This window comes from Orcinus orca, chromosome 17 (assembly GCF_937001465.1).
Source record: "Orcinus orca chromosome 17, mOrcOrc1.1, whole genome shotgun sequence".
Taxonomy (NCBI): Eukaryota; Metazoa; Chordata; class Mammalia; order Artiodactyla; family Delphinidae; genus Orcinus; species Orcinus orca.
Genome location: NC_064575.1, coordinates 86,360,521 through 86,371,800, shown reverse-complemented (window position 1 = coordinate 86,371,800; position 11,280 = coordinate 86,360,521). Strand labels below are relative to the sequence as shown.

Sequence of the window (11,280 nt, the reverse complement as noted above, 5' to 3'; positions counted from 1 at the left end):
CCTCCAGCCCCTGTGACCCCCTGAGGACCTTGTCAGCCTCAGGCTCCGCCTGGTCAGAGTCTCTGTTCCCAGGCAGGAGGAGGGGGCAGTGTCACTCTGGACTCCTCGTGCTAAGGGGCAGGCCAGCTGGGCGCCCCGAGGTTGAAGGCGTGGGTTGCCGCCCCACTGCCCTGCAGCAGCCCCGACTGCGTGAGGGCTGTGGAGCCCAGGCAGGGCCTCCTGGAGCCTTTCTTGCCTTGTCAGGAGCCCACTGCCCTCTTCAGGCCTGTCCACCCCCCCGCCCGCTACCCTGTGAACTGCCCTTTGCTCTAGTGAGGCAGGTCGTGCAGCCTCTCAGATGATGGCCCCAAGGACAGGGAGCCGTGGCGGGCAGGCCCTCTAGGTGAGGCCTGAGGTCAGGTGACCCGCAGGTGGCATGGGCCTGGGCCCCTAGCCCCAGGGGAGGCGAGGCATCTGAGATGGGGGGTGCACTGGGGAGGCCTGGGGGCCGCGAACGTGGCTCCCACGTGGAGTCCGGAGGAGGTGCTGCCTGGGCACGGCCCGGCCTCTCCTGGGGGCTGGGAGGAGTTGGAAGGGGGCGTGTGTGGCACTCCAGCGGCCTGAGCCCTTCCCCAGGGAGGCACCGCCCACCCCGCAGAGTATGCGACCCTGTTCCTCACTGAGCACTGATGAGGCCCTGGGTGGGGAGAGCACCCGCAGCGCTCTGAGCTCAGGAAGAAATCCCCGGAGGGAGGGAGTGGGGCTGAGCAGAGGCCTTCAGCTGCGCCCTGCCCCAGGCCGAGCGGCACCTCTGGCCCCAGCCTGGAGAGCCTGGGCCGGCTGTTCCGGGACGGGAGTTTTGGGGCTTCACCTTGTGAATTCCGTGAGGCAGCTGGGTAGCGGGCCGTGCGGACCCTGCAGCGCTGCACTTTGTGATGGAGCGTTTAACCCTTGCAACAGGGCTTGCCCAGAGCCCAGGGCGCTGAGCTGGAACTTTGACTCAGCACTGCCCATGGGCGGCCCTGTGGTCCCCAGAGGTGGCACCACAGGCGCCTGACCACCCCCAACATCAGGCCAAGCCCCCTCGACCCTCCCCTTTCTCACCTGCTGTGGTGGCCCCTCCGCATCGGGTGGGCGGGGCTCCTCCAGAGGCTGTTGTCGCTGGCCTGGCCACCATGGGGCAGTCATGGGGTGCAGGGAGCCAGGGCGGCCTCCAGCCCCCTGAGCCCGGGGCCTTGGTCCCTCAGACTCCAAGAAATGGTCCTGACAACCTGAGGGAACTTGGGGCTCTCTTTCCCCAGAGGAACCTCCAGACTAGACAGAGAGAGAGAGACACACGCACGCACGCACGCACGCACGCACCCCCGACCTTGAGACCCTGGCCCGCGGGCCTCCTGACAACGGCGCTGAGACAATAAAGATGCCGTTTGATGCTGGACTTGTGGTGATTTCCTGCACAGCAGTGGGAAACAGATAATTTGCTTATTATTTTATGGTTTACTTCCTGCTCTCTCATCCCCACGCTGGTAGACTGTATTTGCCAGAGATGCTGTACCAGTGTAGTGTTTTTCCTATACGTGACCTGTAGGAGACTGTGTCTGTGCCCCCATGGGATGTGGGCTGAGCACTGCCGCACCTCACAAAAATGCCAGGCATGTCCGCCAGGCTCTCGGACACTCCCGCTGGGAACCAGCCACCATGCTGCGAGGAAGCCCAACTAGCCAGCTGCCGTGTGGAGGCGCCAGTCCAGCTACAGCCCCCGTCATCTGCCAGCTGTCAGCTGTCCAGTCGCTCTAGCCTTCAAGTCCTCCCAGCTGTCGGGGTCAGAGAGAAACGTCCACTGCAGAGCCCATGAGCACAGTATTGGCTGCATCACGCTTCCCACACACCAGGGCCACCTCCCTGGTGAAAGGCAGTGGACACTGCCCTCGGGCAGGCAGCCTGGCGCACAGAATGTGCTCAGTAAAGACTCGTGGGGCACATTTAATGACGAGCCCCATGGGGCACCCTGTGGAGTTCCATGGGTTCAGGTGCTGATTGTTTGGTGGGTGTGAGAGGCCCCCAGAGGACGTGGTGGTGGTGGATGGGAAGAAAGTGATCCTTTTCTGGGCAACATGGCATTGGCGTGATCTCTCCCAGCCTCCACCGTCCAGGGAGCTGAGAAGACAGCCACGGCCAGGGCACACAGCACACCTGTATGCTGTTTCTGTGGCCTTCTACCAGCCATTCCTGGCAGACAGGATGGACCCTGGTCCCTCGCGGCCTCTGCTCCCCAGACTCTGCTGTGAGCGCCTCCTTGAACTTGCCCCACCCCAGGCCAGCAAGTGGCAAAGAGGAGTTTGAAGAGAAAGGAGCCAGCCTGGAGCCCACCACCTGAGTCAGGAAGGGGCGGCCCCTTCCCTGGGCTGGGAGAGCCTGTCTTGCCCACTGTGCAGGGCGCTGGGTGGTCGGCGAGCCCCTCCAAAGCCTGCATACGGGGACTCTCGGCCCCTTTCCCACCTGCCCGGCTGTGACTAACGAGAGACAAAAGCTCAGCTGAGACCGTGCAGAGTCAGGGAGCAGACTGAGGGCTCCCCAGGCTTGGGGACCGCCAGGAGCTGAGGCCAGGCCTGCTGGCCCAGACCTTCTAGGAAGCCAGTCCGACCCCGAGGCAAAGTCCGGGACCAGGGAGCTTACCGGGTGCCTAAGCCCGTCAGGGACATGGGTACCCTACTTGGTCCCAGGCTGCCCCGAAGGCCCCCGTGCCTCTCCCCAGTTCTGAATGCTGTCTCTGCAGCAGGCCTTGCACTGGGTCCCCTCCCCCAGTGGAGGGCGTGAATGAACGACCTGTGTGTGTGACTGAGTGAGGGGCTGGCTGGCTCTGGGCTCGGGCGGGGCCCAGCATCCTCGAGCATCACGTTTTGGGGCTGGATGTGGCGGGAACTGTCCCTGACTTGGTGTGGCTGAGCAGAGGACTCGAGGAGGTTCAGGGTGGGCTTGGGATGGGCCTTACTGCGTGTCTCAGGACAAGACAAGACGACTGGGCGGGACTGGGGGTGCCACAGAGCCCAGGCACGGCTGTAGGTCAGTGCCCCTCGGCCTGAGGCCAGGAGCTGTGAGGAGGGTCCCCATGTGCACAAGCCTGGCTCCACCCCAGCACCCTTCTGAGCTTGGGACCAAACCCGTGGCTGGTCCAGCGGCCTGGCTGGAGCCACAGTGTGAGGGGCAGAGGCCAGGTGTCCAGACACAGCAGCCCAATGCAGACGCGCTCTCCCCCTCGGACAGGCAGACGTACCGCCAGCTCGCCATCACCCCTCTGAGCTGTGGCCTCCCCTGAACGCCGAGGGCTTTAAGGGAGCCCCAAACCTGGCAACGCATCTGGCCTAGAGCCCAGACCCCCCGCCTGGGGCCTGTGTTCTGCCACTTGCTGGGCCATCCCTGTGGGACGGGTCCTTGTTCTCCGCATGGCCCTGCCTCACAGCCCAGCCCCACCCAGAGGGACGTGGGGGAAAGGAGGAAGGGGCAAGAGGTGCCCACTGTGCAGATGGGGCCGGGTCACCCCCATGACATCTTAAGAGGTGCGGTTTCACTCCCCATTGTATGACACTTTTCTTATTATAAAATATTAGATATTCATGCCAGGAACAAGGTAAAAACCCTGGGGGATAAGCGCCCCCAGCACGTGGCTAGGCTGCCCCTGGTGACGTCTTGCCCACAGTCCCTCCAGACTTTTGCTTCTATGCGCATAGATGGTTGCATTTAAGACTGAGTTTTTAAATTATAAAAGTCACATAATAGTATAGAGGATTGGGGGCCTCTCTGGGTCATGCCCTCCCATCTCAGCTGACCCTGGAGGGCCGTGGCAGGGACCGCCCCCTGCTCTGGGCGCACCCACTGCTCCACAGTTCTTTACCTAGTCACCACGCCCTGGGCAGTAGGCGCACCTCCGCTCCCTGAGCCCAGCCCTCCCGGTTTCTCCTCGCACTGGAGGCTCCCCACCTCCGCAGCCCCAATCCCCGCCCCCGCCCAGCTCTGCGCCACAACCCTGCCAAGAGGCCAGACCCGGGCAGGTGGGCAGCTGGAGCCCGGACGCCTAATGCGGTGCGGGCCTGGCGGCCCTCTGAGCCCCAGGCCTCACCCGTCCCGCGGCTCAGGCCCCGGTACTAGGGTCCCTGGCGCCCCCACTTCGCCGGCCTGCGCGCGACTCCCTCCCCGCACACCCTCGGAGTCGGACGTCCCGCGGTGGATCCCGCCGCACGGAGGTGCCAGCAACGTTGTTGACTAAATTCCTGAACCCGCCTGAACCGCGGAGCTAAAAATAACCGGCGCTCCCGCGCAGCGCCCGGCCAGGCCGCGCAGTGTCACCTGTGTCGGGAGACCGGAATGTCCCGGCGCCACCACGCTAGCGGGGCTGGACGCGGGCTCCCGGCCGGCCGGAAAGAAACCTGGGAAGAGGCTGCTGGGTCACGGCCAGCTGGACTGCAGGGGAAGGAGGCACCGAGGAGCACCCCCTGCTCCCCGAGCCTCTGTGGCCGTCCCGTCGCGGACGCGAGGCCTCGGAGGCCTCGGGCCCGGTCCCGCGCCCCCCGCGCGCCCCGCGCCCTCTGCCCGTGCAGTCCCCCGAGGCGGCCACCAGAGGGCCCTGCCCCTCCTCTCCCTGGCGGCGGGTCACCACCCCTTCCCACAGCTGTTCCCCGCAGGAGATTGACAGCTGGGCTCCGGGTTGCCATGGGGATAGGCAAATGAGAGCGACGGGTCTGGGGCTCCGATTGGCCCGGAGGCGCGTACCCCTCCCATAAAGGCGGGCCCAGGCGCCCGGCACTATAAGGGGGAAGCGCACAGCTCGGCGCTCGGCGGTGGAGGCGGGGCCGGGCTGTACGCGGGCGGAGCGAGGGGAACCCGAGCAGCCGGAGGCGGTGGCCGCACCGCCACCCGCCGGGCCACCGCCCGGCCGCCGGCTCGGGAACAGGGGACCGCGGCCGGCCTACACCCGCCGGGGAGCGACCCAGGGCTGCCCGGCGGCGTCCCCGGTGGCCACCCCTGAGTTGGCTGCGTGAAACTTTTCCCCGCGAGCTTCAGCTAGGAGCCCGCGCCTCTCGCCGCCGCCCCCGCAGGGACCCGCCGCCAGTGGGGAGCGAAGGGGGGGGAGAGGCCCGTGGCTCCCCCCCCCGGCCTCCTGTTGGGGCTCAGCCGGGCGAGGCGGCGGGCCCCCCCGGGCGATGGCTGCGGAGCTGGCGATGGGCGCTGAGCTGCCCAGCAGCCCGCTGGCCATCGAGTACGTCAATGACTTCGACCTGATGAAGTTCGAGGTGAAGAAGGAGCCGCCCGAGGCCGAGCGCTTCTGCCACCGTCTGCCGCCCGGCTCGCTATCCTCGACGCCGCTCAGCACGCCCTGCTCCTCCGTGCCCTCCTCGCCCAGCTTCTGCGCGCCCAGCCCGGGCACCGGCGGCGGCGCGGCGCAGGCCGGGGCTGCCCCGGGGCCGGCAAGCGGGGGCCCCGGCGCCGTCGGGGGCGCCTCGGGGAAGCCGGCGCTGGAGGATCTGTACTGGATGAGCGGCTACCAGCACCACCTGAACCCCGAGGCGCTCAACTTGACGCCTGAGGACGCGGTGGAGGCGCTCATCGGCAGCGGCCACCACACCGGGCACCACGGTGCGCACCACCACCCAGAGGCCGCCGCGGCCTACGAGGCCTTCCGGGGCCAGGGCTATGCGGGCGGCGGCGGCGGCGCGGACGACATGGGCGCCGGCCACCACCACGGCACGCACCACGCCGCCCACCACCATCACCACCACCACGGCGGCGCGGGCCATGGCGGCGGCGGCACGGGCCACCACGTGCGCCTGGAGGAGCGCTTCTCCGACGACCAGCTGGTGTCCATGTCCGTGCGCGAGCTAAACAGGCAGCTCCGCGGCTTCAGTAAGGAGGAGGTCATCCGGCTGAAGCAGAAGCGGCGCACGCTCAAGAACCGCGGCTACGCTCAGTCATGCCGCTTCAAGCGGGTGCAGCAGCGGCACATTCTGGAGAGCGAGAAGTGCCAGCTCCAGAGCCAGGTGGAGCAGCTGAAGCTGGAGGTGGGGCGCCTGGCCGAGGAGCGGGACCTGTACAAGGAGAAATACGAGAAGCTGGCCGGCCGGGGCGGCCCCGGGGGCGCGGGCGGAGCCGGCTTCCCGCGGGAGTCCTCGCCGGGAGTCGGGGCCAAGGGCGCTTCCGACTTCTTCCTGTGAGCACCGGACCCCGAGCCCGCGCCGCCGCCGAGACGAGGCTCGCGCGGGCGGCCCGGGGCCTCGGCTCGGACTCCGCGGCCCAGGGCGAGGACGCATGGCCGGGCCGAGGCGCCCGCCGCGCGCGCGCGCGCGCGCGCCCGCGTTAACGCCGCCGCCTTTCGGCCGGGCCGGCCCCGCGAGACCCGCTGCGACGTCTGCAGGCTCCAGACTGGAAGCCCCTTCCCGCGGCGCGGCCTCCTCGCTCCCGGCCCGCGCACCTTACCGGGTGACCGTCCTGACGCTGCCACGACTCCTCTGCTCGGAGCGCGGCGTTTCCCGGGAGAGTTGGGCCGGGTCGAAGTCCTTCCTGGCGTCCGCTTGTACATACGTGAGATGCGGTTCTGCGCCCGACCTCACCCGGACCGCCGCGAGGGCCTCCGCCGCCGCCCCGCGCTCCTTCGCGCTCCTTCGTTTACTTCCTTTTGGCCTCCCTACCCTGCCCTTTTCTACTCCTTTTTAAAGCGGTCTTATTTTCGAAGTATTTATATTTATTTTGTTCGGTGATTAGAAAAGAAACCCTTAGAGGAAGCTCCCTGCTTCCCGGCCGGGGTTGCCCTCGGACGTCGTGTGTCCCAGCATGTGTCGCTCGCTCGGAGGGGCCTGGCCCCTGCCTGCCCTCCTGCCTGCCTGCCCCCCACCCTGCCACTGGCGTCCCCTAGAGATTGAAGCCGAGGAGCATTATCCATGCTGTGTTCAGTCCTGCTGCCCTACTGTACTCCACGGGGGGAGGGGGGTGGGAGCTGGCCCAGACTCCCGAGCTGCTATTTCTCTATGCACCAGATCGTATTTATGACTCCCGCGAAAATATATCTTATTTTAACCCTCAAGAGAAGTGAAAGAAAAAAAGTAATGCACAGTATTTCTAGCAGAAAAACAATTTTTTTAAAGAGGAGGTTTCGCCTGAATCTCCTGGCATGGGGGCGGGTGGAGAAAGTGTTTTTATTTTAATTTAAAATGTGTTTCGTTTTTTGTGGATTCTTCTTTTAAGAGCTGATCACTTTTTGGAGTAGCCGGAAGAGGGGGTGGGGAGGCCGGTGCTCCGGCCCCTGCAGGCCCCCGGCCCCGGACCGCAGCCCATCCTGCCCTCCTCCAGCGCCTGCTTCTGCTGGGCGCAGGAGACTCCAATTCGTTGCAAGTTTCGTTGTGTTGTTGTATTCGTTGGGTTCTTTTTCCTTTTGCTACGAAACTGAAGAAAGAGAAAAACACACACAAAATAAATCGGTTTAGATCCAAAAATCCCTGGAGCCTGGCTGGTTTTTCTGTGGCTTTCGTTTTTGCCATATTTCTTCCTGAATAGAAAGAAAAGGAGGTCCCTGAACTGGGCCCTGCCTTAGCTCTGGGTGACCCGCCTGGGCCGACAGGGAGAGACTGACCCGAGTTGTTAAAAAAGGCTGCTGTCAGGGCCCGACCCGCAGGCACCTGCCCTGCCGCCCCTGGGCTGCCCCACTGGGAGGAGGGCCGCACAGGGCGGCCCCGGCCCCACTAAGGCAGGATGCGGCCCGGTGCGTGAGGCCGTCCTTGGGGGTGACCCCACACACAGCGCCGATGCGTCCTGGTGGCAAGCGCCGTCCTCAGCTCTTCTGAGCCTGCGGTCTCCCACCTGAAGGGCCGAGGCCTGGACTGCAAGGGCACCAGGGAGGGCGGCACCTCTGGGAACTTCACGCTGAGAGCTGGGGCCGCCGTAAGATACTTGACTGTTACCTCTGTTCACGACTGGAGGGGGTGGAGTCCGGTGAAGTCTACGGTTTGCGCATTTGGAGAAGAGCTTGCCACGGAACTCGCCAAGGCTCCCCGCTTTTCTGTCTGCGGACAGCAAGGCTCCTCCTCGGGGCCGGGACAGCTGCAGGTCCCGCGAGGATGTCGCCTGAGTTTGTTTTAGTGCCTCTGTCTGCAAGACAGAGAAAAGCCGGGGGCTGCCCCCTCCCTCTTTGCCTTAGAATGAAACTTAGAACTGAGAGGTTGGGTCTCCGTGAGGGTTTGAGCGAAATCCCCAAACCCGGGGGCTGAGTCCTCCAAGCCCCAGGGAGGGGAGCAAGCTGCCCTCTCCGCGGGCAAAAACGCTGGTGCAGAGAGAAGGAGAAGTGTGGGCGTGGGGGAGCGAGTTAAGGGGAGCAGTTGGGGAGACTGCAGCGTGGCGAGGGGGTGGGGAGCACGCGGCGGGTCCCAGCCAACCTCAGGACGCCCCGCGGCTCAGACTCCTGCCGACGCGAGGGGCCCGGAGTCCGGGTGCGCGCGAGGGCCGGTCCTCTGGCTGGTTTAGATGAGGGCGCCTTAGTTTCCACTGCTGCCGCCTGAGGGGCCGTTGGAGAGTCATCCTCCGGGCAGAGAAAGCGGATGGAGGGCTGAGGGCCGGGCAGCCTGACGGTCGGTCTTCTTTTGCGGGGAGGGGTTGGTGGGCAGGGAGCCGCGCTCATCCCTCTCCCTCCAGCACCCCAGGCCTCTCAGAGCCCAGTACTCGGGGCCTGGACCGGGCAGTGGGGCTGGGGTGGGGCGGGGAGGCTCGGGAAGTACCCCCGCCCCCGCGCCCGGGTTCCTCTGCAGGGCGGGCCTGAGCGAGGGGCTGAGCGCTGGGGTTGGTTTCACTTTCCTCTTCTATTTTCTTTTGCTTTTTCCTCCCTGCTTCCCTCTTTCTTTTTCCTTCCTTTCTTCCCCCACCTCTTCTTTCCTCTGGTTTTCCCTCTAGGATAAGATGGAGAAGACAAATGAACACGGAGGACAGGGCAATTATTGGGGGAGGCAGGAGGAACGCTTAGTTTTGTGTTTAGAGACAGATCTTTTCCCAAAAGCTTTCAGGGGATCCACGAACTCCTGCAGGAAAGCAGCCAGCCTGTGGAAAGCATCTCTGAGCCCCTGGAGCACCTCTGAGTCCTCCAGGAGTGCAGAGCTTAGGCCCCCTACCTGCTCCCTCCTCCTAGCCGGGCGCCGTCGGGCAGGTGCTGGGGGCGGAGCTTCTGCCCACGAGGGAGGTGCTGCTGCAGCCAGGGGCGGGGCGGGGCCCAGGGGTGGGGGCGGGAGAGGGAGGTGCGTGGTGGAGCGACTCCACCTCACTGGGCCTGGGGCCCCGAGAGCAGGGGGACCTCGGGCGTGTGACAGCCAGTGCTCAGGTGTGTCTCTATCTGCCTGTATGAGTGTGATGGGACTTGTGTCCCTGTAGGTGTGGGGAGGGCAGTGGCAGCACCGAGATCCCTGGAGCCACCTGGACGGGTCTGAGAGGGAGCTGGCGGGGCAGCGAGGGCCCCCGCCTGGGGTAGGGGTGACTGCAGTGTCCAGGCTGCAGGACAAGCCTCCACTCAATGCCAAGGTCCCTGGGCTGCTGTGCCAGCCTGGATGTTCAGGGGGCCGTGGTGGTGCCCTTGCCTTGGTCACTCCTGGCAGGGCCCATCCCAGAGCCTCGCACGCTGTCAGCTCACACCTCCATCCTCTGCCCTCCGGGAGGGGGCTCCCCAGAACCAGCATACAGGCAGAATCTGCAGCAGCGGCCTTGGGGCCCCAAGCACCCTGGCCACCCCCTGCCCCTGCCCCTGCCTCTGGGGGGATCCATTCTTCATTCCTTTGTTACTTCGTTCAGTTGGAGTCCCAACTCTGTGCCAGGCCCAGTGGGGACCACAGCAGGGACCAAAATGACAGCCCTCACCTGGCATTCCAAGGGAGAGAGACAATCACCCACACACACAGCAGCGGCTGAGTGCCTGGAGGAAAGGAGGGGGTGGCAGTTCGGGGTAGGGGCGGTCTAGGACATTAGAGCAGATTTGGGGCAGCCTGGAAGGCAGCATGAGGACGTCGTGTTCCCAGAGGGCCCAGGAGTCGCCCTCCGGAGGCCTGGGGGCTGAGTGAGCGGACTGTGACCCGTGGCCCTGGAGAGGACAGGGCAGCATACACACACACTGGACACGTGCACACTCTTTACACTCGACATACACAGATCCACGTGTAGATAACAGTGCAGCTGTGCCTCCCACACACGCACTCAGTGCACTCCACACACTCCCCTGCATGGCTGCCCCACTGCGGATGGTGGGTGGCAGGATGGAGTCCCTCTCCCCCTCCCTCACCTCTCCCCCGCCCTGGCCCACCACAGCTGTGCTCGCTGCCGACTGCTGGGATCCCCAGGGCCACCCCTGCACCGACAGCCCCAGCTCCCAGCCCAGGGAGGCTGCCTGAGCTGAGGCCCCAGCACCCCACACCCCATCCCGGCCCTGCTCCGCCCCTGCATTACAGGCCCTCACCCCACACACAGAGCACCCAGCTAGGCCTCATTTTCCCCTTGTGCCAGGATCCCTACACTCCGAACACATGCGAACACGGCACAGCTGCTGCCCTCGTCCTCCAGCTGGTTAAGGATTCCGGGAAAAACCCTGAGCTGGGATTCGAGGGGACCGAGGCGGGCCCTGGGCCCCTTCCCCAGCTGCTGGCCCTAGGGGATGCCCAGGGCTGCTGGGTACTGGGGCCCCCACTTCTGTTCACAGTCGGCAGCGCCCCCTCCCCCGCCTCTCTCCATTTCCACACCAGCCCAGCCCTCTGCAGCGGATGGCTGTCCGCTGGCCCCGCCCCGGCCTCCTATTTATAGCTGCTCCTGGGTGGGGCCGGCCAAGGCCAAGGTGTCCTCTTGCCTGGCCTCCCCCCTCCCCAGGATGGGCGCACACGCAGATAGACACAGCCACACGCGTGGCTGAGACGTGCAAATGCACAGACCCACGTACACACGCACACACAGGACTGGACGTGCCCGGGAGCACACAGATCCCGGAACCCATGACGGCACACGCGGGACCTGCACAGACACACACAGGGACGCGTGGGTTTTCTGTCCCAGGCCCTTCACCCCACGTCCTGGCCCTGTGACCTCATGAGCTCTGACACTGGCCACCCCAGGGCAGTGCCACCCTCAGCTACTGCCCGGCTCCGGGCCCTACGGCTGCCCCACCTGCCCCTTTGTCCTCTCCCTCTGGCCAGCCTGGGTCCTCCGTGCCACTAGTGCGGCTCCAGATGCCCTCCCGGATGGAGGCGCCCTCCAGGATGGAGGCCTCCTCCCGCTGCCTGGACCAAGAGCAGCGCC

The 11,280-nt window shown here is 65.5% G+C and overlaps 1 protein-coding gene across 1 annotated transcript; it reads left to right on the top strand.

Annotated features, from left to right (window-relative positions):
- Positions 1-4,800: 4,800 nt before the first annotated feature.
- MAFA (MAF bZIP transcription factor A) lies at positions 4,801-7,462 on the top strand. Its single transcript, XM_004265266.3, has one exon. The coding sequence runs from the start codon at positions 5,178-5,180 to the stop codon at positions 6,183-6,185; it is 1,008 nt and encodes a 335-aa protein (XP_004265314.2). The 5' UTR covers positions 4,801-5,177; the 3' UTR covers positions 6,186-7,462.
- Positions 7,463-11,280: the final 3,818 nt, after the last annotated feature.

Bases quoted from the DNA above. Each gene is read 5' to 3' on its own strand.
- MAFA (XM_004265266.3), top strand. From the start codon at position 5,178: ATGGCTGCGGAGCTGGCGATGGGCGCTGAGCTGCCCAGCAGCCCGCTG.